At 35.3% G+C, this 24573-nt stretch overlaps 1 protein-coding gene across 5 annotated transcripts in view; it reads right to left on the minus strand.

Annotated features, from left to right (window-relative positions):
- The window catches only part of TASOR (transcription activation suppressor), a 48936-nt gene that overhangs the window by 18715 nt on the left and 5648 nt on the right, over positions 1 to 24573 (minus strand). For all 5 annotated transcript variants that reach the window (XM_060022706.1, XM_060022707.1, XM_060022704.1 and 2 more), the window contains exons 2-13: positions 21860 to 22005; positions 19556 to 19648; positions 18752 to 18824; positions 18242 to 18333; positions 17593 to 17754; positions 15817 to 15941; positions 13647 to 13678; positions 12806 to 12911; positions 11823 to 11926; positions 11639 to 11742; positions 1047 to 1119; positions 883 to 954 (exon numbers count right to left, since the gene is read on the minus strand). In XM_060022706.1, coding sequence (XP_059878689.1) covers positions 883 to 954; positions 1047 to 1119; positions 11639 to 11742; positions 11823 to 11926; positions 12806 to 12911; positions 13647 to 13678; positions 15817 to 15941; positions 17593 to 17754; positions 18242 to 18333; positions 18752 to 18824; positions 19556 to 19648; positions 21860 to 22005 — 1182 coding nt within the window. The remainder of the gene's footprint in view (positions 1 to 882; positions 955 to 1046; positions 1120 to 11638; positions 11743 to 11822; positions 11927 to 12805; positions 12912 to 13646; positions 13679 to 15816; positions 15942 to 17592; positions 17755 to 18241; positions 18334 to 18751; positions 18825 to 19555; positions 19649 to 21859; positions 22006 to 24573) is intronic.

A 24573-nucleotide genomic window follows, 5' to 3' on the forward strand; every position in this document is an offset into this window, starting at 1 on the left:
GCCCAGGAGCCTAAAATGGGCCAATAAGAAATTAAAACATGAAAACTGCAGAACATATTTTTAAAGGGAAGAACACCTGCCCGTTGAAGATCTTCTTCATGTCCCTAGGCATCAACTGGTGGCAAGGAAAATGTAAGGAGAAATAAAGACCTGAGGCTCCTAGCAAGACCGTCCAGCAAATGACAGTAATGTCACTCCTTCCTGTTGTAACAACTTTATCTCTATCTCTCTATCCCCGTAAGCAGATATGTAGGCACTGAATGGCTACCACTGAGAATCTCATTTTTTTTGGCCGTGCCACGCCGCTTGAGGGATCTTAGTTCCCCCGACCAGGGACTGAACCCGAGCCCTCGAAACTGAAAGCATGGAATCCTAACCACTGGACCACCAGGGAATTCCTGAGAATTTCATTTTTAACCTAACAGTGAGAACTTTACCTTAAGACAGCATTAAAGTTCATTCTTAGAAATGGTGAATAGAAATGGTGTTCTCTAAAACAGTATGAAAATTCTTATTAATTGTGAATGGCCTAATATTTAACCTAGCATATGATGCACTTAGTCACTAAAATGTGAATACAAAAATGAACTAAGCTCAAAAAAAAAAACATATAATAGAAACCCTGAAAAACTAAGCTATAATACTGTAACAATTACAATCAACATTTACTTAGTGAAAACACTGACAAAAACCAGATAATTTTTCATAGTTAAAAAAACAAGTCATATAATTTGTGTTTTATATTGCTAACACCTCTTAATACCCCCATTATCTCCCAAAACATGACGTAAGAAAGACAAAATGCTTAGTGAGTTATCTGGAAATTTTCAATAAAATGTCGGTATCTATATGTAAATGGATTTAGATATTCAAAGAACTTACAAGTAACTATGCCTCTAGGTTCTTGAAATAGAAACAAAGCATGTAAGACTCGAGACTTAGCAGTATGATGTTCTAAAAAAACAAAAGTGAAATTCATTAGCAATATATTTTAACTTTTAAAAAGTTAAAGGAGAATTATAAAAATTAAAGAGAAGATCACCTACCATATGGAGAAACCATTTGACAAGGAGAGAGAAGAAAAAGGTATCCTCGGTCTCCCAAAGGTTTAACAAGAACCTACATTTTTGGAAGAGGGAAGAAGTTGAATTTGCATTATTATTCACCATAAGGCAGAAACATAGCAGTTTCTACTAATTATAAGGAAAGCAAAAAGTTTCTGATCATCTTTTTAGGAAAAGTACTGCTACTGAATTAGCTAAAAAACTCTTTCCACCAACCCTCTGCTCATTAACAGGATTCCAATCAATTAAGAAAGCCTTAGTTTTCATAATTTTAATGAGAAAATATTACTGAAAGAATTCTCCTATTAAATCAACTTGTTGATTTTTCCTTGAAGCTAAAATACAAGAACCAAACAAAAACTTCAAATATTTTCCTCAGCAATTCAAAAGACATGTTTTTAATTGCCAAGGTGGTGTGCTGGATGTTGGAGATACAAAACAAGTATGACACAAATGCTACCTTTCAAGAGTTCAGGCTAATCTCAAATGAAATGTGTTGCTGTAATCTAATTCTTCACATATTTAATGAACATCTTTCACACGTAAGGCAATTTGCCTTACCAGAGATAACTTGAAAGACAAGCAGCACAAGATCCTTTGATCAAAAGAAGGTTATAATTGGGTGGAGAAAGTAACACAAGAAATATTAATAATTAGATAAGACAGGAAAGGTCTTTAAAAGATTTACAAAGCAACAGAAAGGAAAAAATACAGTTAGTCTATGGTTGGAAAACACATTGAGAGTATATGGGAGGTGGATTTTGAAGGATGGCTACATTGCCAAGAGCCTAAAGTTGTGGGAAAGACATTTCAATAGAGGCAACGTCATGAACAAAGGGCAGAGTTATAACATAATGGACAGTTTGCAGGCATCAGAGTACTTACGACTGGCCAAGGGTGAGGAGAGACTAGGAGAAACATGTAAGACAAGTCTAGAAAGAAAGATCATGGGCTAGATTGTAAAAAGACAAGAATGCCAGGTTAGCCAGAAATGCCCTCGAGAGTATACCCTTTTGAGCTGAAGTGTTTCCCTAAAAAAAAACCCAAAGAAACTTGATAGCACTGCAGGAGGAAAGAGAACAATGTAATGCAAAGAACTCAGTTCACAGACTACTGCAATAGTTCACAATATTTTTTGGATTAAAGAAAGGGTAAGTAAAGGAAGAACTGAGTATGGCAGCTAAACACAAAAGGATATCTGGATTCTGAAAGAAAACTTGTGCTACCTAAATTCCTTTTAAACAATTCCAGTAAACAAAGTCTGTGTAAGAACCAATAATGTAAAGGACTAAAGTGACTACGCTACCAATTTACACTTAATAAAAACATTGTTTGAACACCCAAAAGTAAGGTGGACAATGTATCTGCAAAATTTTTGTTTCAGACTCAAACCCTTTCATCCAAAATGTTTTATATATCATATCTCTTCTAACATTTTGCCCAACTCTTGTTGATTTGTCAGAACAGAAAGTTGGGAGACATGAGTAAGAGCTTCATGTTTTGTGGTTGCTCAGAAAAAAAACAATTAGATTATTTTAACTTCTCACCCACTCCAAATACCAGATTCTTTAACCTGACTGGCTTAGTGGCCTAAAGACCCTAGTGCGCTAAGGGGACTCAGTGTCCCCAGAACACAGGGAATCTATACCCAGAAACAACACTCAGGCAGACAGAAGCCCTAGCAGTAATATCTGTGGCTTTAAGCCAAAGAAACACTTTCAATCCTGTGCAATAGGAAACACCTGTGAACTCTGTACTGCTGCCTCTATTTATTACCCCTTACTGTTTCCTTCTCCCTCAGAAAACAACACTAGCCCAGTCTGTGGATTTATATTACTTGATTCTACTATTTTGGCTTTGCAGATAACATTACAGGTAATATGGTATGAAAACAAAAAGTATTTTTAAAAATGTAAAATATTAAGCTCACAATCTTAAATTACCAAGTTTCAGAGAAAATAAGCTACCCTAAGAGAGATTCAGCAAAAACAATAGATTCAAATACCCAAGGGCTGCAGATTGGAATCAAAAGATGCAATATATAAAACAGGTATGAAATGTTCAAAGAAATAATATGGCAGAACTGAAAACATGTTCACACAGAAACTGTCATACAAATATTCACAGTAGAAATATTCTTAATAGTCAAAGAGTGGAACCAACTGATGAATGGCAAATAAAATGTGACATTATCCATACAGTGAAATGAAATGAAGTACTGATACATGCTACAACAAGGATGAACCTTAAAAGTATTATGCTAAGTGAAAGAAGGCACTAAAGGCTACATAGTGCATGATTCCACTTATATAAAATGTCCACTATAGACCAATCCATAAGAGAGAAGAGATTAGTGGTTGCCAGGGACTGAGGGGACGAAGGAATGTGAAGTGAATGCTTAGTGGGTATGAGGTTTCTTTCTGGAGTGATGAAAATATTCTGGAATAAGATAAGTGGTAATGGTTGCACAACATTGTAAATCTAGTAAAAACCACAGAATTGTACACTTTAAAACGGCTAAAATGGTGATGCAATTTTAAAAAATAGCAAGGAACATCAGAATATAATCTCTACCTCCTAGAACAGTCACTGGTACACAACAGGTACTCAGTAAGTCTTTCTGAAAGAATTAACAAGAATCTGTTGTTTAAAAAAAAAAGTCAGGCAGACCTCAAAAAGAACCAAATATAGCTTTCAGAAATTAAAAATATTTTCTGTGAAATCGAAAATCAACAGCAAATTAGACACAACTAAAGACAGAATTTGTAATCTAGAAGATAGCTATGATGAAATTACTCAGAATGCAGTACAAAGGAATAAGACAGAAAACACAAGAGAGGTTAACAGACACTGAGAACAGCATGATGCTTCAGAGTCCTAGAAAGGCAGTCAAAAAAGAGTGAAGTATAATCACAGAGATAATGACTAACAATACTCCAGAAAAAAAGCTATAAATCTACAAATATGAAGACAATATATACCAAGCTAGATAAATAAGAAATCTACACCTAGATATATTTAATGTAACTGCAAAACGCCAAAGAAAAAGAAAAAACTGAAAAAACAACCAGAAAAAAAGATGATCTACAAAGAAAACATCATTAGACTAAGAGTGGACCTCTCAACAAAAATAGAAGCCAGAAGATATCACAGTAAATACAGTCAAAGTGCTAAGAGATAATAGCTGTCAACCCAGAATTATGTCCCCAGGATTTAACATTTAAAAAAAACACATTTTTCTCAAATATAGAGGAGGCATGTACAAAAACTGACCACAGAGTTTTGTTTTTTTTAATCCCAATAAATTTCAAATAATTACCTGTTCTGATTTCAATGGAATTAAATTAGAAGAAGAAAAAAGTGTTCTCATACATTTGGAAATTTGAAAATATACCTGTACATCATATGACAAAGTGGAAATCATAATGGAAACTAAAAATTACTTAGAACTGGATGATAATGAAAATACCACATATTAAAATATGTAGGGCTTCCCTGGTGGCGCAGTGGTTGAGAGTCCGCCTGCCGATGCAGGGGACATGGGTTTGTGCCCCGGTCCGGGAAGATCCCACATGCCACGGAGTGGCTGGGCCCATGAGCCATGGCCGCTGAGCCTGCGCGGCCGGAGCCTGTGCTCCGCAACGGGAGAGGCCACAACAGTGAGAGGCCCGAGTACCACAAAACAAACAAACAAACAAACAAACAAACAAAACCCATGTAGAATGCAGCTAAAGTAGTACTTAGAACTCAAGTTCACTGCCCATTTTTCTAACATAGTAAGTCAGAAACAGCTAAATAACACCGCCCCCCAAGTAGACTAAAACTGACAGCTGAAATTAATAAAACAGGAAAACAAAGGTACAAAGGATCAAAACCAAAATTTGGTTCTTAAGATGAATAAAATCAAGAAACCTCTGGTGAAAAGTACTAGTAAGAGACAGCCTAACGAAAATACTACTTGCAAAAATACTCACAGCAGCTATTAAAAAAACTATAAAAGTAATTCTAGCTCAATAAATTTAAAAACATAGAATGGAAAATTTCCTAAAGAAACAAAAAACCCCATAATATATCCAGACTGACCTGAGAAGAAATAGAAAACCTCAGTTTTCTATTAAAAAATTTGAATCATAAACCCATAAACATTTTAAAGACAGTTTTGCAGCTAAGTGCTACCCGACATACGAAGAATAGATTCCTTTCATCATATATACATCCATCTTTTGTAAAATGAGGAAACACCACTTACAATTCTGGGAAGCTAGTATAACCTTGCCATAAAAACTAGATAAGGACAATATGAGAAAGAAAAATTGTAGGTCGATCTCACTCATCATCACAGATACAAAATTCCTAAACAAAACATTCACACAACAAACCAAGTATTTTTAAAAAATGGGGGAAGGTATTCTAAAGCCAGAAGCACAGGAATAGTTTAATACTGAAAAAAGATAAATATAATTCATCTTATTAAGTTTACAGGATAAATACTATGCATGATGATAAATTTTATGTGTCAACTTGACTGGGACACAGGGTGTCCAGATATTTGGCCAAACTTCATTCTGGATGTTTCTGCAGGTATTTTTGGATGAGTTAAATATATATACATGTGGATAGACAGAGTAAAGCAGGCTGCCTTCTCCAATGTGGGTGAGTCTTATCAGTTGAAGGTCTGATTAGAACAAAAGGCTGACCCTCCCTGGAGTAAAGGGAAATTCTTCTTGCCTGCCTGCCTGCCTTTGAGCTGGGTCACTGGTTTTTCTCCTGCATTTGAACTCTAAGTGAAATATCAGCTCTTCCTGGCCTCAAGCCTGCCAGACTTCATCAGGAGACATCAGGTCTCCTGGTCCTGAGACACCTGGATTCAGACTGGAGCTATGCCATCAGGTCTCCTGGGTCCCCAGCTTGCCAACTGCAAATCTTGGGACTTTTCAGCCTCCATAACTGTGCAAGGCAATTCTTTATAATAGATTTCTTTCTATATGTATACAGCTGACCCCTGAACAATGTGGGCATTAGGAACCCCCACGCAGCTGAAAATCTATAACTTTACAGTCAGCCCACCATATCTGTGGTTCTGCATCTGCAGATCAAACCAACCACGGATCATGTAGTACTGTAGTACATATTTACTGAAAAAAATTTGCATACAAATGGACTTGCACAAACCAATGCTGTTAAAGTATCAACTGCATATCCAACTGGTTCTGTTCCTCTGATGATACCTGACTAATACACCATGTAACCATCTCAATAAATACAAAAAAAAAAAAAAAGAATTCAATAAAATTCAAAACCCATTCATGGTTAAAAAATAAAGAAGGAAAAAATTTAAAATGATAAAGATTAATTATGAAAAACCTAAAGCAAACTTCTTACCTAGTACAAACTTCCTACTAATGGTTAATGTTATAAATGTTCTTTTGAAGATCAAGAAGACAAGAATGGGACCTCCCTGGTGGCGCAGTGGTTAAGAATCCACCTGCCAATGCAGGGGACATGGGTTCAAGCCCTGGTCCGGGAAGATCCCACATGCCACGGAGCAACTAAGCCCATGCGCCACAACTACTGAGCCTACGCTCTAGAGCCTGCGTTCCTAGAGCCCATGCTCTTCATCAAGAGAAGCCACTGCAGTGAGAAGCCTGCGCACCACAACAAAGAGTAGCCCCCGCTCGCCGCAACTAGAGAAAGCCCGCGTGCAGCAACGAAGACCCAACGCAGCCAAAAATATATAAATAAATAAATTTATATATATAAAAAAAGACAAGAACGCCTACAATCACCACTTTTATTCAACATCATACTAAAGATCCTAGATTAGAGAGGAAAAAACAAAACAATGTTGCTCCCAGATAATGAGATCTATATAGTAATCCCAAATAACATACAAAACTGAACAAATTATTCAAATTTCATATACTGATCTGACATAAAATCAATATGTAAATATCAATTACATTTCTATATACACAACAAACAGAAAATGCACTGAAATGGAAAATACTGTTTACAACAAAAAATAAATAAATAAATAAGATGTCTGGGGATAAAACTAACAAAAAATGAGCAAGACTTGTATCCAGAAAATTATAAAACTCTGTTAAAAGAATACCCTAAAGGAGTAAAGAGATAATCTTGTCATGGATAAGACAGTATCGAATTTGATCTACAGATTTAATACAATTCCAATTTTAAAATTCCAATAGGGTTTTTTTGTGGGGGAGGGGAGTAAGGAGCTAACAAGCTGATCCTAAAATTTTTTTGAAAAAATCAAGCTGATTCTTAAAATTGGGGTGGTGGGGGGAAGCTAAATCTCAAATAGCAGAACACTCCAAAAAGGATGAAAAAAGTGGGGCAATTTGCCGTACCTGGTATCAAGACTTAGTGCAGAAAGGATGGACTATTCAGTAAATGGTTCAGGAACAACTTATTATTCATATTGGGGAAAAAATGAAGTTGGATTCCTATATTATATCAAACAAAAATAAAAAACAAAACAATACACATACATATATTTTTTAAAAACTTAAGTGCCAAAGGCAAAACCATAACATATTCAAAAGAAAATATAGGGCAGTATCTATAAGACCTAGGGGCAAGGAAAGATTTCTTAAGTTTAAGTCACAAACAGTACTTAACATTCAGGCAGACAAATTCAATTACATTAGAGTTATGAACATGTATTCTTCAAAAAACACTGTGAATACAATAGAAAGGCAAGTGTAAATTATGGAAAAACAATTGTAGCACACAGCTGAGTGTTAGTTCCCAAAATATACATGAAGATCCTCAAATTAGTAAGAAAACACAAGCCACTCTATAATGGAATATAATTTGCAAAAATACTGAATCATTATGCTGTACACCTGAGAGTAACACAATATTGTATATCAACCATACTTCAAAGCAAAAAAAAAACCACAAGCCACTCAAAAGGAAAAATAGGTAGGCAGCTGAACATTAAAAGATATAAGCTTACGAAAGGATGATCAACTCATCATATTTCAGGACAGACAAGCTAAAATCACAATAAGATACTATTTTATACCCACCAGATTGGCAAGATTTTGCCAAAGTCTGACTATACCAAGTAATTATGAGTATGTGAATTAATGGGAACTTGCTGGTACTGGGGGTATAAATTGGTACAACCACTTGAAATAAAATGCATTATTTTGTAAAGCCAGTAATACATTATGATTCAGTAATTCTACTTACAGATAATAAATCTAATATACTAGATCTATACTTGAGAGAAAATTATCTTGTATATGTACATCAGGAGAGACTCAAAATGTTCACAGCAGAGACAATATTCAAATTTAGGGACATTTCTCTTATACTTTTTCTTATACTAAAGTTAGCTTTAAGAATTCATTTGACTTCACTTTGTTATATACCTGAAACTAACACAACATTGTAAATCAACTATACTCCAATAAAAATTTTAAAAAAAAGTTAATTTGACTAACAACCAACCGAAAGAGAGTTCAGTATTTTACTTATTTTATAAATACCCATGTGGGAAAATACCACTTCCCTGAATTCTGTGTTCCTGCAAAAAGCCCTAGCCTTCTGACATGCAGAAATATATATGATATAAAGATAGGAAATGTCTGTTTACATTTCCCCCAGAAATATTTCACTCTTCACATACCTTAAGAATTATATCTATAGCCAATTACCTAGTTAATTGCTCTGATCTAAAAGGATAGTTAAATTTCTCTTATCTCCCTGAAAGTGCCAAGTGAGTACACAAAAGGTTACAGTACAGATTAGGTTCCTAGGTTAACTCCCACAATTCCAGAAGACTGGAGATCTATCTCCCTAGGTATTACATTTCAAGGAAGAATAAATGGGTCGCAGGAACTTGGAGATGTCTTTAGGTCCAAGAGGGCTAACTGGCTCCTGAAGAGACTCCATTTATTCATCAAAGGGTTGGAGTTAATATTCATTACATTTTCAAGGATATCTTCTTCCAGAAGGGCAGGGAGATAGATGTCTCCTTCCCTTCATGAGCAAAGAAAAATCATTTTCCTCACCCCTTGCCTACTGAGTGTCCAACTACTTGCATAGGATAACTGACCTGAGTCTTGATGCATTGCTCTAAGGGTCGGAAATAGGGCAAAAGAGAGCCAACACATTCATTACTTACTGTGAGGTACTGACTAAGTCTCTCTCTGATCCAGAACATCTCCTGTGTGTATTCAGGATAAAATTATTAAGAACCCAACAGTCCCCAATGCACCTCCCATTATGATGACAACTATGAAGAAAGTAGCTATAGTTAGAATAATTCCCAGCGGGGTCTGCAGGAAAGGGGGCAGCCACACAAAGTACGTCAGTTCGTTAGATTCATGTAGTGTAACCTTATGGAATGCCTGTGCCCTCTAAGATCTAGGATCTTACTTTACTTCTTGATTCTGGGAAGACCCAGTCCTCCACAAACCTAATATAACACTTGCTCAGGTGAAAAACAAAATGCCAGTATCCTTCCTATACTGATTCTCACTATTAGGCACTCAACAGATACTGTACTTTTCTGATAAACTCCTCACTGTCCAGACCCACAATACTCATTCTCTGAAATTCAAGAACTGAACAGATTTGGATAACTCAATATCCCACCATATCCAAACCTACTACCTAAACTTTCACTTTATGAACTCAGGAACTGAATAGATTTTGGTCATGAGGAGTACTTGTATCATAGACAAATTTTGGGAGGAAAACAAGAAACGCAAATATAAATATAAAAGTATGTTCACATGTAGGTGAATGTGCATGTGTGTGTGTTCTAAGATGCCTACCTAAAGATTTCTAGCTGGTCCCAAAAAGTTATTGCTAGGTGTCCATCAATTCACAAGTGTACAAACTCTGCCTATGAGTTTTGTATATAATTTGACCCTCCATCTAAATATAAACGACGGATTGGTTAAGCAAATATATACGCATACAACAAAATTCTACGTAGCCATCTATGAAGTTGCAGGTTCTGAAAATCACTGATACAACTCTCCGTGTGACTACCTGGAAACCGAGGCTCAACAAAATGAGGAGTAAAAAGAAGTCAACAGCTGAAAACTTGTGGGCTTCCCTGGTGGTGCAGTGGTTGAGAGTCCACCTGCCAATGCAGGGGATATGGGTTCCTGCCCTGGTCCGGGAAGATCCCACATGCCGCGGAGTGGCTGGGCCCGTGAGCCATGGCCGCTGAGCCTGCGCGTCCGGGAGAGGCCACAACAATGAGAGGCCCACGTACCGCCAAAAAAAAAAAAAAAAAAAAAAAAAAAAAAAAAAAACTTGTATTAAATGGCATACTTGTGCAAAAAAACTTCTCTCCCTCTCTACTGGAATGTCCCAGCAACATTTAAACATGAGCTCACCTACCTCATGTTAACAGAAACCTTGGAATAGCCACTCTCCTCTGCAATCACCTCCTCTCCTTCAGCTAAATTATACATATTAGCATCACGTATTCATTTTCCATTCATTCCTGAATCCATCACAATCTGCTGCCTGACCTAGTAATCCCTCTACCCAAACTCGATATACTCAATACCTACTAAATTAGATACTACCTAGTAAATATCTCTTAAATCATTCTCCTTTTTCTTTTCTCATCCAACCTATCATTACCCTCTAAATGTAATAGTTTCCTACATCATCTCCCCGCTTCAATTCACTCTCTACAGAGTAACCAAGATAAATTTTTAAAACACAGATTTGATCACATTGCATACACGATTAAAACCTCATCCCACTCTTTAAAACCCATTGCTATAGGATCAAGTCCAAATGTCCAAACATTCGAGCACTGCCTGAACGACACTGCAGAATACAGCCCCCTACACACGTTTCTAGCCTCATGTTCTACCACTTTCCCCCAACTACTCTAGTGTTTTTATCCTTTCAACCTCACCAAGTGCCTTGTTCTTTTTGAATCTTCAAATATATCACTGTCTCTACTGGAACAAAGCACATCTGAGTAACTCCATTTATCACATAATCCAGGAAAACAGAGTCTCTTGCCTCATTCTTTTTTTTTTTTTTTTTTTTTTTTGTGGTATGCGGGCCTCTCACTGCCGAGACCTCTTCCGTTGTGGAGCACAGGCTCCGGACGCGCAGGCCCGGCGGCCATGGCTCACAGGCACAGCCGCTCCGCGGCATGCGGGATCTTCCCGGACCGGGGCACGAACTCGTGTCCCCCACATTGGCAGGCGGACTCTCAACCACTGCGCCACCAGGGAAGCCCTCTTGCCTCATTCTTTACCAAACTATATACCCTGCATAAAAAAGTGATAATTAATAAATATTTGTTGAATATCACAGTCACAAAATATAATAAAGATACTTCATGGGAAAGACTGGTCTATAGAGGATCTAGTGTCGTGGCTAAAAAGAAAAGTACCAAAAGCCACCAAATTACATTAACCAAATGGCAGCAACAAAAACAGAGACCTTACGGTGTTTTCAGAGGCAGAAATGAAATAAACCGAAATATTATCATAACCTCTTATTAATATGCATATTTCTAAGGGAGAATGAGGAACATTTTAAAACCTTTCACTCACAAGTTTTTCTTTCTCTAGTTTTTGCAGCAAATTTTCCATGTTACTTCCAATTCTTGTCTTTTCTACAACTTCATAGAGGCTGCAATACATTCCATTCTTCAAAACTGACATAGGAAAAAATACATAGTAAATATTCAAATCAAGTCTGCTTCTTATATATTTTAGTAAAATTAAATTGCTTTACCTTCATATGGACCTAAGTAAGTTTCCTTATAAAACAGCGCTGGAGGGATTTTCTGTTTCAGATGATCAATACTCATAACTGTTTCAACATCTAACTTCTCAGGACTGAAAGAAAATTGAAAAGGCATATTTGCCTTACCTGTATTTTTAACTCTAGCAACGTTCTTTCTCTCTCGCTCCTTCTCTCTCTCTCTCTCTCTCTCACACACACACACGCACGCACACACAAACCCACACACACACACAAGTATCCTGATGGAATACAGAAGAGCATATTTATGAATATCATACTTGATATTTGATTTGGGCAGTTCAGATATATGTACAGGTAGCTAGACTGTCCAGCAATATTACCAACCTTCCATCTTTAAGCCAGAAACTAACCCTTATTTATACCAATTTTACTAACCACAAAAGATAAAAAGTTGCCATTTTATTAAATGCAATTCAAATATGAACAGTTAAATTAATCTTCAACCATTTATGGGGACCCATAATGTTTACTGTGGTGGTAGCAAAAGATCATTTTAAACCTTTCTATTCCAACATATGTTGCACAGGACTGAAAACAGCATATAAATTTTAACTTAACTCACCACATCAAGCTGTTTCCAACAAAGAACTGATAAATTTTAAGTCTATCATGTTCAAATTGCTAAATGAAAAATATATCTAATTAGGACAAAACTTTGAAAAATACTTTTAATATTTAAAATCACTAAAAAAAAATCTTATGCCATAAATGTGTATAACTATTTAGCCCATCTGCAAATCAAGACAGAAAAGCATAGGGCTCATTCTGCCAACTAAGTTTCCAAAGTTATCAAATCAATCTTTTTTAAAACAAACCACTGTTTATATGTAAGTTCTTATGGATCAAAGTAAAATTTAAATGTAAGTAAGAAAAAGGAATTTTAAGTGTAAGTAAGAACTGAATAATTAGCAACTACTAACTGCTATTTTCTTGTAATATAACATACTTACAGCTTGATAGGCAAAAAAGCACGAGTGGCTGACCTCAGAGAAATATAACACAAAAGCTTTCCTTTATTTAAAAGCTGTCCTTTCCACAACGTGTAGTTAAATTTATCTAAATAAAAAGAATAATGACACAACTCAGCCTCTTGGCAGCCCAGAAGCAAATATTTACTAGAACTAAGGGGAAAAACATCCAGAAACACAGTTTAAGTAGAACCACCAAAAGAAACCTTGACATTTCTATTTACAGGGAATTCAAATACTAGGATTTTTGTTTCAGGTATCTTTTCCCCTATAAAATTATTCCAGATGAAAAGAATAACAAATTTATTTGCCTAAATGTCCTCATATCAGAAAGCTGAGGAGCAAAGACAATACAGTACTGCCCTCCTATGACCCCCAAAGGAGACTATACTAAATCCAGTTAACTACATGAATCCCTCACAATGTCTTACAGCTTCCACTTGCGCTCTTCTCATCACAGAGAAATCTGAAGATAGAAAGTGTCAATATTGCTTTCAATCTTCTCTCTCTTCTAAATTCTACACCTCTGATGAAGTTAATACTTTTAAAAGGCTGAGTTGTGAAACTTGTTCTATTTTTTACCTTTATCAACAAAGTGCTAAAATTCTTTGGTCTATTCACAGTACCAGCAGATTCTCAAAGGAGACCTTATGTTTGGATGACCAAATGTTGATGCTACATCATAACATGGCCTCGAGCTTTTTCATACTTTGCAGATTCTCATTCATTATAAAAATAAAACAAAGTACTTATTAATTTTTTTACTCTACATACTTATTCTTTCGATTTATAAAACTAAAAGAAAGAAATGTAAGAATCTTACCTGAGTTTCTATCTGCATTAAAGCTGTTAGATCTACAAATAAATTTTTAAAAAGAAAAAAGAAATATTACTGATTTCTAACAACATGAAAGTTAACATTCAGGGCATTGATAGAAATGCTATTTTTTAATGGGATACTGTACAAGAGAATTAAATCCTTCCCTCCCAGTATGAAGAACAAATTACTTGTTACAACATTTAATAAATCCAAGTCTACTCAGAGAAATCAGAATCACTTACTTGGCTCAAATTACCATATTTTCCCAAATTTAAGGGAGCTGTTTTTCCCAAAAATATCCATCAGGAGAGAATATAGTCCTTTAAAGTCTCGGTCAACTACTTTATTTTGGTGATGAGATGTGAGGAAATAGCCTCAATCATACTTAAATATTTACTAAGGTTCTATTATTTACTAGGCACAGTTCTGGGTAACAGAATTACAGGGATGAACAAAATCCCTGCCTTCATAAAGCTTACAGTCTCATAAGGAAGACAGACAACAATCAAAAAGTAAGTATATAGTTTACCAGATGATGATCGTTTTAAGTGCTATGGAAAAAAAGGAAGAAAGAAACTAAGGGTACATAGGTTTCAAAAAAAAATCATGGAAGGTCTCACTGACAGTGTAAACTATGCAGCTAACTGAGGAATGAGGAGGAATAGCAAATGCAGAGGCAGGAGCATTCATGGCAGCATTCAAGGTACAACAAGGATGTTCATTTTAAATGATATGGAGGGTCAACAGATCAAATCAAAGAGGCAAAGAAAATTAACAGACAATCATTATTCCTAGGGGTATAACCTTATAATTAAGTGCTGGGTGTCTTTTAAAAATCACTGTTGAAAGGCACTATAGTAAATGTATCATGGAGATCACAAATATAGAGCCACCGAAAAAAAAAAGAATGAAAGAAAAACACAACTGTCAGGATATTATGCAGATCAGTACTTGTGGCTGTGGATGGTTTCCAGGGCTATTCACTGACCAAAAAAAAGTGCTGCATCTCAAACAACTTAAATGAAGACAATCTGATCTGAAAACTGATTAAAAGGTTGACCTTAAAGGGCTTCCCTGGTGGCGCAGTGGTTGAGAGTCCACCTGCCAATGCAGGGGACACACCAAAAAATGCAAGGGGACACAAAAAAAAAAAAAAGAAAAAAAAAAGGCTGACCTCAAAAATGTTTGTTTCATGAAATGTGGCTTTTTAAAACTGCAGTATTTCTAAATTAATAGATATCACGCATGACTTCAAATCTGGGAACTCAAAGTAAAAATAAGTAGATATTTAACTGTTTCACCTACATCTCTGTAAATTTACTCATTCAATTTTGCCAAAACATTTTCTGGAATCACCCCCATGGGGGGGAAAAAAGAAACTGATTTGTACCTGGTCACCTTATCGTAGAGCTTGTAAGAAATCATCAATTAACTCATAATTAACTCTGACTGACCATTAGAATCACCTGGAAGTGTGTAAAAACTACCACAGCCTAGGCTCCTTCATAACTACTTGATTTAACTGGTTTGAGATGGGGCTGAGGATCTGTAGAAGCTCCCCATTTCCAGGAGAGCTAATACACAAAATTTCACTTTTAAAAACTGCATTTGGGGGAATTCGCTGGCAGTCCAGCAGTTAGGACTCTGTGGTTTCACTGCCGAGGGCCCAGGTTCGATCCCTGGTCTAGGAGCTATGATCCCACGTGCTTCACAGCACAGCAAAAAACAAAAAAACAAAATCAAACAAGCAAACAAAACTGCATTTGGGCATTCCCTGGTGGTCCAGTGGTTAGGACTCCCAAGCTTCCACTGCAGGGGGCACGGGTTTGATCCCTCATCAGGGAACTAAGATCCTGCATGCCACGTGACATGGCCAAAAAGAAAAACCCCAAAAAAACAGCTGCATTTATGCAGCTACACAAACCTTCAATATCAGGGAAAAAAAGGTTAACCAGTGAGGTTTAAGTAAATTTTAGTTTTTATTTCCACACAGTTAAGTATCTGTCCTTCTAACTGACTTCTTAAAAGTCATCATGAACATTCATAAATCTAATTAATTTCAAGAGAAGGAAAAAAAAATGGGAAGAAATACAAAGCGTTCCTCCTAACTCAGAAGTGCAGGATACGTGATATAAGACCATTCTGGATGACGTCTAAAATTCATGAGTCTTACCTTGATGAAGGTACGAACTTCGGAGTTTGTATATCATCTTTATAAGTAAAAGACACAACTGCATATGGACACACGTGTCTCGGTCTTCGCCTTAGCTCATCAAAGCCATACTCATAAAAATAATACTAAAAATAAGAAAATGCAAAATTAACTTCCTTAAGAAGGCAAGAAGTAGACAGTGAAATCTTACAATTACCTGCCTGGTTTTTGAGAAACACAATACCACTTAAGTACCTTTAATGAAAAATATCTTTAAGCACTGCTTGTCAATTTAATTAAAATAATTTGTACTTTATATTCATTGTATGATATAAAATATTCTGCGTCTATATATATACCAGATGACAGGATGCTAATAGGTATTCCAGAAGTTTACTTCTGAAGAACTGACCAGTGGGAATGTGCAACAAATTTCCTCATGAAAATGAAACAAATGGAGCCTAAGCTCCCAGGGCAGCCCAGAAAAACCAATTTGATACAACAGTAAAATACTAAGAACACAATCTCAAGCAAACCTAGCATTTTGCTCATTATTTCAAAAGAAAAACACTTTTTTGACTCCAACTGCAGACAAAGCAACAAAGGGGAGGTGGCGGAGATTACAAACATAGATGACAAAGGCAGCTGAACCTCTTCCTATTACCCTATCCATCTGCCTCTCCCCTTCACCTATTCACAACATTCATTAGATTAGGGTTTTCTGACCTGCAGTCTAGGGATTTTCATTAAAAAGAATGCCCTAGTTTATAAACAAAGCACTGTCCTTCAAAGTCCATTCTCTTGGGAAACTTCCAATAATGTTGCTGTTGCTCTAAAAATGCCTGGAATTTTTCTGGAAACATCAAGCCAATTTACAAGTTCTGCTAGAAAAACCAGTAACTACTTTATAGTTATATTTCATATCTACTAATACTACTGTCCAGAAGGTAATCAAATGAGTCAGCCCAGATGACTTTGGTGAATATAATTTTTGCTAAAAGCCCCCAACAACAGGTCTTGCCCACTGAGATTCTTCAAAAAGAAAAGAGCAAGAATAAACTTTATTTTATGTAAATAAAGTAAAAATCAAAGAAAAGAAAAAGAAAGAACATTTCCAGGGAGGTTAGCACCACCACTTTTCACATACAATCCATTCAGATCCATTCACATTTTTTATACATTTGTTAAAAAGAGTAACATTATAGTCAAACAACATATAAAAACACAACAACTGATATTCATCAAATACTACACTTTTAAATATGTGTAGTTTACTATAAATCAATTACATCTGAATAAAACTTAAAGAATGAATTCTAAGTTTGCATTTTAGAAAAATACTAATAAAAATAGAAAATATCTACCAAATCAATAATACAAAGTGATATGAATTAAGGTAATTCAAGGGGCTTTAACTTTACCTTAAAGAATGAGCAATATTTTATTAGACAGGATCTTTCTAGGCCAGGAGAAACCAAGGCTTCAAGAGGAAATGAGATCGTTGAGGGCAGGAATTATACAAAAAACAGGCTGGAGGTCACAGTCTACAGGCAGGGAGAGCTAGCTAGGCTAAGGAGTCTGAATATCACTGTAAGTCTAAGGGGGGGCCACTGTTACGTTTCTGAGCTATCTTGGAAACACTGAACAAACAGCAGTGAGAGTCACTGGAGTCTAGCAGTGGTAAGTGGAAACCAGAGTCTAGTGTGGTGGCAAGAAGAACTGAAAGGGAGACATTTTAAAGGACTTAGTGACAAACTGATACGAGGTCATAACACTAAAATGGATCCAGGTACTTACCTGAGTAAGCTCATAAGCTCTATAAGCCAAAAGTGATGTAATTCTATTGGCATTCTTCGACACATGACATTCATGCTTTGGTGTTGGGTCCAAAGCACTTTTATTTAATATAGATTCCAAACTTTTTACACCCATCGGGTCATATATACTCTTTATTTTACCCTAAAATACAGAAAACCTTTTAAGTCCACCAAAACCTAATTACTGACTGTATAACATTAATATTATAGAATAACTCTTTGAATATAGATTACCTATAACAACAGCTTTTTCCTTTAATACCTGGTAATAAAGTAATACCCAACACTTTTTACTAATATCGAAGCAGTAAGAAAAAGTTAACCAAAAAAAAAAAAAGCTTGTTTGAATTTAATACAAGGAAATAAAAATTTTCTTCACAACACTTCACTAGCTTAAATAACATTCTCAACATATTTCCCTCTCTTCATTCTTTTCTTTGGAAAGGAAAGCAAACTCTAAAGCTCAGAAAGCTCAGATTAAAGACGGCAAACCACTCTCAAAAGTATCTTTATATGCCAAACACAAGCAAGCACTGGTTTTTAATTCAATCAAACCCCTAAAGACAGGGTCGACTAAAATCCAAGTCAAATGCTGTCTTTGATATATGAAATGTAAAAGTTGAAATTACCTTCATTATTTTAAAAATAACAACATCGCCCACTGCCCCAGCTTCCAAAGGATTAGCTTGTAATAAATCAGCATACCTAGAAAGATAGACACCTAGCAAAGAGGGAAAAATTAAAGTTTTGTTTTAATATGGACACAAATATAAAAAGTCCAAATATTTAACATAATAAGAGATAAAAGGTATGACACCTTTAAAAAAATGTAATGATAGCTGATATTTAACCAAAGCAAAAAATAAAACTAGAAAAAACATGAAAAATCAAAATTTTCAAAATCACTAGAACTAGACTAAGACATTAAAAAAAAAGATAACCCTTGTTTAATTGGAAGTATGCAAAATCAGAAACAAAGGATAAAACTGGTTTTCATTGCAGAACCTGAAACTAGTCTCTTTTTCTGGGAACATGACAAAGCATACATGAATTTAATTATAAGGACAACAGCGAAATTAGATAATATATTTTTAAAGGGCAACTTAGTAGTAGGTAAATGAAAAAAGAAAAAAGATTACCCATGGAAGGACTGCCAAGAATTGTTATTTTGGACTGGCCCACCTGTAATCCTTTTTCACATATGCTCTGAACCTAAATAAACAAAACATTTCATCTTACAGTCAATACATTAAAAATGTGAAAAGACAGTTTGTAAACTTGTTTTAAGTAAAATCCAAGCTTCTAAATTATATTTTTTTATGTTACAGAAATTATACATATACATGCTAGTTTATGACTAAATATCAATGTGAAACTGGCATACACTTCCAATGTAACCATAGCTGTAATCTATTTTTGTTTATGCCAGGTCTGACATATACTTAGAATTCATGCCATTCATATATATAAACATCTCCTTTTAGAAAGAATTAGTCCTGGCAAACTATTTAAAGAGAAATTAACTCCACCTAAACATCTTTGATCAAAGGAGTAAAAATAGTTCCCAGCACATATAATCAGTAATATAGAAGATAATCTACTTTAATAAAGGAAAAATTATTTACTATCAAGCACATTCCAGGGGGGAAAATTAGGTTTGATCAAAGAAAAAATGAACATATTTGAAAAGCAAATTACAAACAATGAAATACCTTGCACTAAGCCATTTTTTCCATTTCTACAAAAAATTGTTAGTTTATAAAAATCAAGTGTATAGTATAACTCATTCACTTTGTTATAAAGCAGAAACTAACACACCATTGTAAAGCAATTATACTCCAATAAAGATGTTAAAAAAAAATCAAGTATTGATTAATTGCAAATTTAGGTAACTTACAATGGAAGCACTTTCAAATTGTTTTTTATAAAATGGGTTCACTTACCTGATACCGATCAACCATCAGAAATGCATAGGATTCTGAAAGTTCTTTATCTAAACGACCATCAAACTTCAGTTCTCTTCGCTTTTCTGTAAACTAAATGAAATTAAATCTATAACGACTCCTTAGTATGTGATTATGTTTTTCAAGCTAAGAGTTTCAGGAAGCTTATTTCTAAGAAATTCCAAATCAGCAATTCCCTGGTGGTCCAGTGGTTAGGACTCTCCGCTTCCACTGCTGAGGGCCCGGATTTGATCCCTGCTCAGGGAACTAAGATCCCACAAGCCGCGAGGCATGGCAAAAAAAAATCCATATCCACGAAAGTGGAAATTATCTTTTCTCTCCCTGTAATTTCTACACTTCATTTTTTCCCATTATAATTGGATCTTTATCCTTACAATATAGTCAAATAAGCATCTAGTGCTAAACAATCTTAACTAAATTTCTATTAAAATCTTACCACACTCCAACTCTCCCATAGATTTTTTTTTTTTTTTTTTTTTCCAGTATGCGGGCCTCTCACTGCCGTGGCCTCTCCCGTTGCGGAGCACAGGCTCCGGACGCGCAGGCTCAGCGGCCATGGCCCACGGGCGCAGCCGCTCCACGGCATGTGGGACCTTCCCGGACCGGGGCACGAACCCGTGTCCCCTGCATCGGCAGGCGGACTCTCCACCACTGCGCCACCAGGGAAGCCCTCCCATAGATTTTTAAGTTCATTTTTTGATTATCTTTGGATCTCTCATTTTACCTGACATGGTGCACTGCATATAGGTGGTTTAATAAATCTCTGTTTAATGACCAACTTCTAGACTATAAACTCAATTAGGACAAGGAAAAATGTTTCATTTCTTTATAATTATATTCTCAGTGCCAAGTACATAAGCCATGCTCCATACCCATTTCCAGGATAAAAGAGTGACTTGATCTAAGTACATCTGAACTGTAAGTCACCCTAAACTGCTGGCTTTCACTTTTAGATACAAGCAAATAGATATGGAGCCCATACCTAACAGATTTACATGCCATGTTCAGGCTATTACCGATCTTCAATAATATAATTAATGAATCTTTAAATTTTCATATAAAATTAACAAATAATCCCTATCATATCATGAAACCACATCAAACTACCAAGGTTTTAATTTCCTCTGGGAACCATTAACATTCATCCACTTTAGGGATCCTTTCAAAGTTAAATTCTCATAGCACTAGATTAACCAACCTATAAAAGTACAAAATTAATAGTATTTCATGTACATCAGAAAGCAATATACACATCAAATATTTCTAAACATCTCATTTGTATTACCTCAGGATTATTATGGCTTTTCCTAAATCAAAACTCAAAAAAAGATTCTAATTTGTATATGAAACTTAAATTCACTACCTAACAGGCTCAACTATTCCCCTTTGTTCTCACTTTTTCACTAAGCATTTCTACTAATGATATTAAGATAACTCAATTACCAGGCAATAACTGGGGAAAAAATTAAGCATATCCTAAAAAAAAAAAAAAGTATTTCATTAACCTTCCAATTGAGACATAATATGCTCTTAGAGATTCCATTTAACTAACACGCTTGAAAGAGCAAAAAGCCTTGTAATGAATTTACAATTAAGCCATTATACAATAAGCTATCCCTATGCTTAAGATTCATTGTTAGTAAAAGAAGTTATCTTACACAATCACACGTTAATTTAACAGAACAGATAAATGTAGTGCAATATCAACAGTGTTTAGGGAAAACAACATGCCATTTAAAACTTGTTTTTTCCCTCCATAATTTGGTTTTCCTAAGAACTTTAGCATTTTTAAAGAAAAGGAAGAAAGTAAAACAAGTTCCAGGCTATTAACTGGTTCTGAAGAATCTTACAAAAAGCACAATTTAAAACATACCTCCTGGACTTCCCTGGTGGCGCAGTGGTTAAGAATCCGCCTGCCAATGCAGGGGACACAGGTTCGAGCCCTGGTCCGGGAAGATCCCACATGCCGCGGAGCAACTAAGTTCGTGCGTCACAACTAGCGAGCCCGTGCTCTAGAGCCCGTGAGCTACAACTACTGAGCCCGCATGCCACAACTACTGAAGCCCGCGAGGCATAACTACTGAGCCCGCATGCTGTAACTACTGAAGCCCGCACACCTAGAGCCCATGCTCTGCAACGAGAAGCTACTGCAATGAGAAGCCCGCATACAGCAATGAAGAGTAGCCCCTGCTCGCCGAAACTAGAGAAAGCCCGCACGCAGCAATGAAGACCCAACACAGCCAAAAATAAATAAAAATAAATAAATTTAAAAAAAAAACATACCTCCTTTTCCAAAAGCTCATTATGTATCAAGCAAGCACGTCTGTAGTTAAAATTTGTTACTGAAGTTGGTTCAAGGTAAGATGAGTGGAGAATATTTAAAACATCTTCAAATTCCCGAGAGCCTGGAGTTAATGGCTGAAAAAGTGCTAAAATAAAAAACAGTATTAATTTTAAGATTCCATCTTAAATGTAGTTTTTTATATTTTTGTGGCTTTGTTAATATAACTTCTAAATAAAGTTAAAAAAAGCATCAAGGCTATCTTATTTTGTGATATGCAAAAGAGATACTTATTAATTCATTAAAGAAAAAACTCTTCAGCAGCGAGCATCTGGCATTACACATGCAGAAAAGGAAGTTACAATTTTGCAAAACTTAGGGGATGCTACACTAGGCAACCTAAACTGCTTAAAGACGCTCATAAGAACCTGTGCATAAACTCAACTTGCCTCAACTCCTATTTTATGTTACATTTAGGTAGTATGTCTAGGACCATTTATTTCAGCAAATGAAATGCTTATGCCATAAGTAAAAGGATAAAAACATTTAAGACACTTAGCTGTCTATACAATAAAATGATTCTATCTGGTTTTTAATACTAAAGTTAGAATAAAATATGCTGCATCCATTAGCTTCTTGTATTACCAATATAAAGTAGGAGGATATTTACTATGAAAACTTGGTGAAATGGAAAGATGTGGAACTTTGGAGACAAAACAGGACACAAATATCAGGTCTAGCATTTACTGGCTTTGTGGGAGACCTTGGGTAAATCAATGACTTAACAAAACAAGCTCGGTACTTTCTTCAGTAAAAAGGAGAACTCCAGCTATCCTAATAACCACTATATGCCATATGGCACATAAGACAACACATGGAAAAGGCTCTAAGCACAGCATCTGGTGCAAAGAAAAACAGTAAAAGTTTTTATTCCCCACTCCACCAACTACTGCATACTCCCTTTAATTTTTAAAATACTTAAGTGAAATATACAATTTGTTCTTCAAACAGTAGCCTAATAACCTCAAATTTCCACTTTACGCATGAAATAAGTTATAAATTTAAAACATCAAGTCTATATATATACTTTCCCCAAACCAAAAGGAACCACTTATTTTTCACTGTAGATAGTATTCATAGAACTTATGTTATATGCTATTACCTTAATTTCTTTCAAGATACTATATATAGAGTCAATAAATGTCATTCAAAATACTTTTAGGCCACTACTGAAAGCGGTGTTCTACTTGTACATACTCTCAAAGGTACTAAAGAGCAGCTGTTTTTACTGTATTCCCTATAACGTCAAATGACATATCCATTCATCCACCAAACCATGTATATATTACAAAAGTGCCTGTAAAAATGTAGCTTTCAATGAGAATGTGTATAGAACAAATGATTCCCACTACTTTGGAATTGCACACTAAAAAAGGTGGCAGCGGGATAAAATCAACATACTTATAATAATGCAATAAAGACAGTAGGAGTAAGCAGGGAAAAAAAACACTCAAAAAGAACTAAAGAACTACTAAACACAGAGTGTGCTATAATAAAATTTATAGCAGATGGATATATTCAATAATCTATTGATTGTAAGCTCCATGAGAGGAGGAACTATATCTGCCTTGTTCATTACTCTACCTTTTCTTGGGGCACTGGCCCCAAGCTGAATGACTGAGTGAGTGAAGATGAGAATAAACTTTGTCAAGACTTTTTTATATTGAATACAAATATATTCTAAACTACCAAAATATGATTGTTGTCATTTTAAATTAGGTCTCACAAATTCAACCATTCAGTGATATATAAAACAAAACGAAAGCTCAAAAAACGGAGACATCCATTCTCTCAATTCAAATCTGTTTTATAGAATACAGTAGGAGAAAACGTTTTATCTTTGTGTCTGTCCCCAACTAAACTGGAAAAACTTGTGAGGGAAAACAGCACGTGGAAGTTTTCATAGGATTTCCCATCCAAAATGAGCCAAGCATGATTCTTAAAGTTGGGTTTTATGCATGATTGATTTTTATGTTTCTAAACTAACAAGTGACTTCAGGTATCTAAAGATGTGACAAAAAGAAGTATCAAAAGAAGTAGCTTTAAATTTCTATGAAATTTTACAATCTACAAAATGAAATCATTTTCCTTAGCTAAGCTATTCCAACACTATTTCCACTGTCAATCTAACCAAAAGTGAAAGATTCAAGTTAAATCATATAAATTTATATAGACATTAACTTTCAAATTATTCTCAAAAAAGTACTTAACATTTGTTTCATTCCAAAGCAATGTCCTAGTCACCTCAAGTAATACTCAACTAGACTGCCAGTGTGAAAAAAATTCTTGTAAATAAAAATACAGAAAAAGGTGCAAGATTTTAGGTCTAACAATACCTGTGTCCTAGTAGGTATTTTATATTTCAAATATCTCAGTTGGCTTTACTAGTTAGGCCAAAGTTATAATTTCTAGTTTTTCTTCCCAATTATCAATTTCTGTAAGAATAAAATTATGCTGTAGCTATTTTTAAAGATTTCAAGTCAATGTGCTGGTAATAGTAGTTTAGAAATATAACCAGTTTATGTTCTGAATGTACATTCCCTGGTGGTCTATTTTGTCCTTAATAATCCTCTAAAGGACATACCTGATCAACACATTCTGTCACTTCTTTTAAAGAAAACATATATACATCACAGTATTATGGGTCATCACTGAG

Source organism: Delphinus delphis, chromosome 10, assembly GCF_949987515.2.
Source record: "Delphinus delphis chromosome 10, mDelDel1.2, whole genome shotgun sequence".
NCBI classification, from domain to species: domain Eukaryota; kingdom Metazoa; phylum Chordata; class Mammalia; order Artiodactyla; family Delphinidae; genus Delphinus; species Delphinus delphis.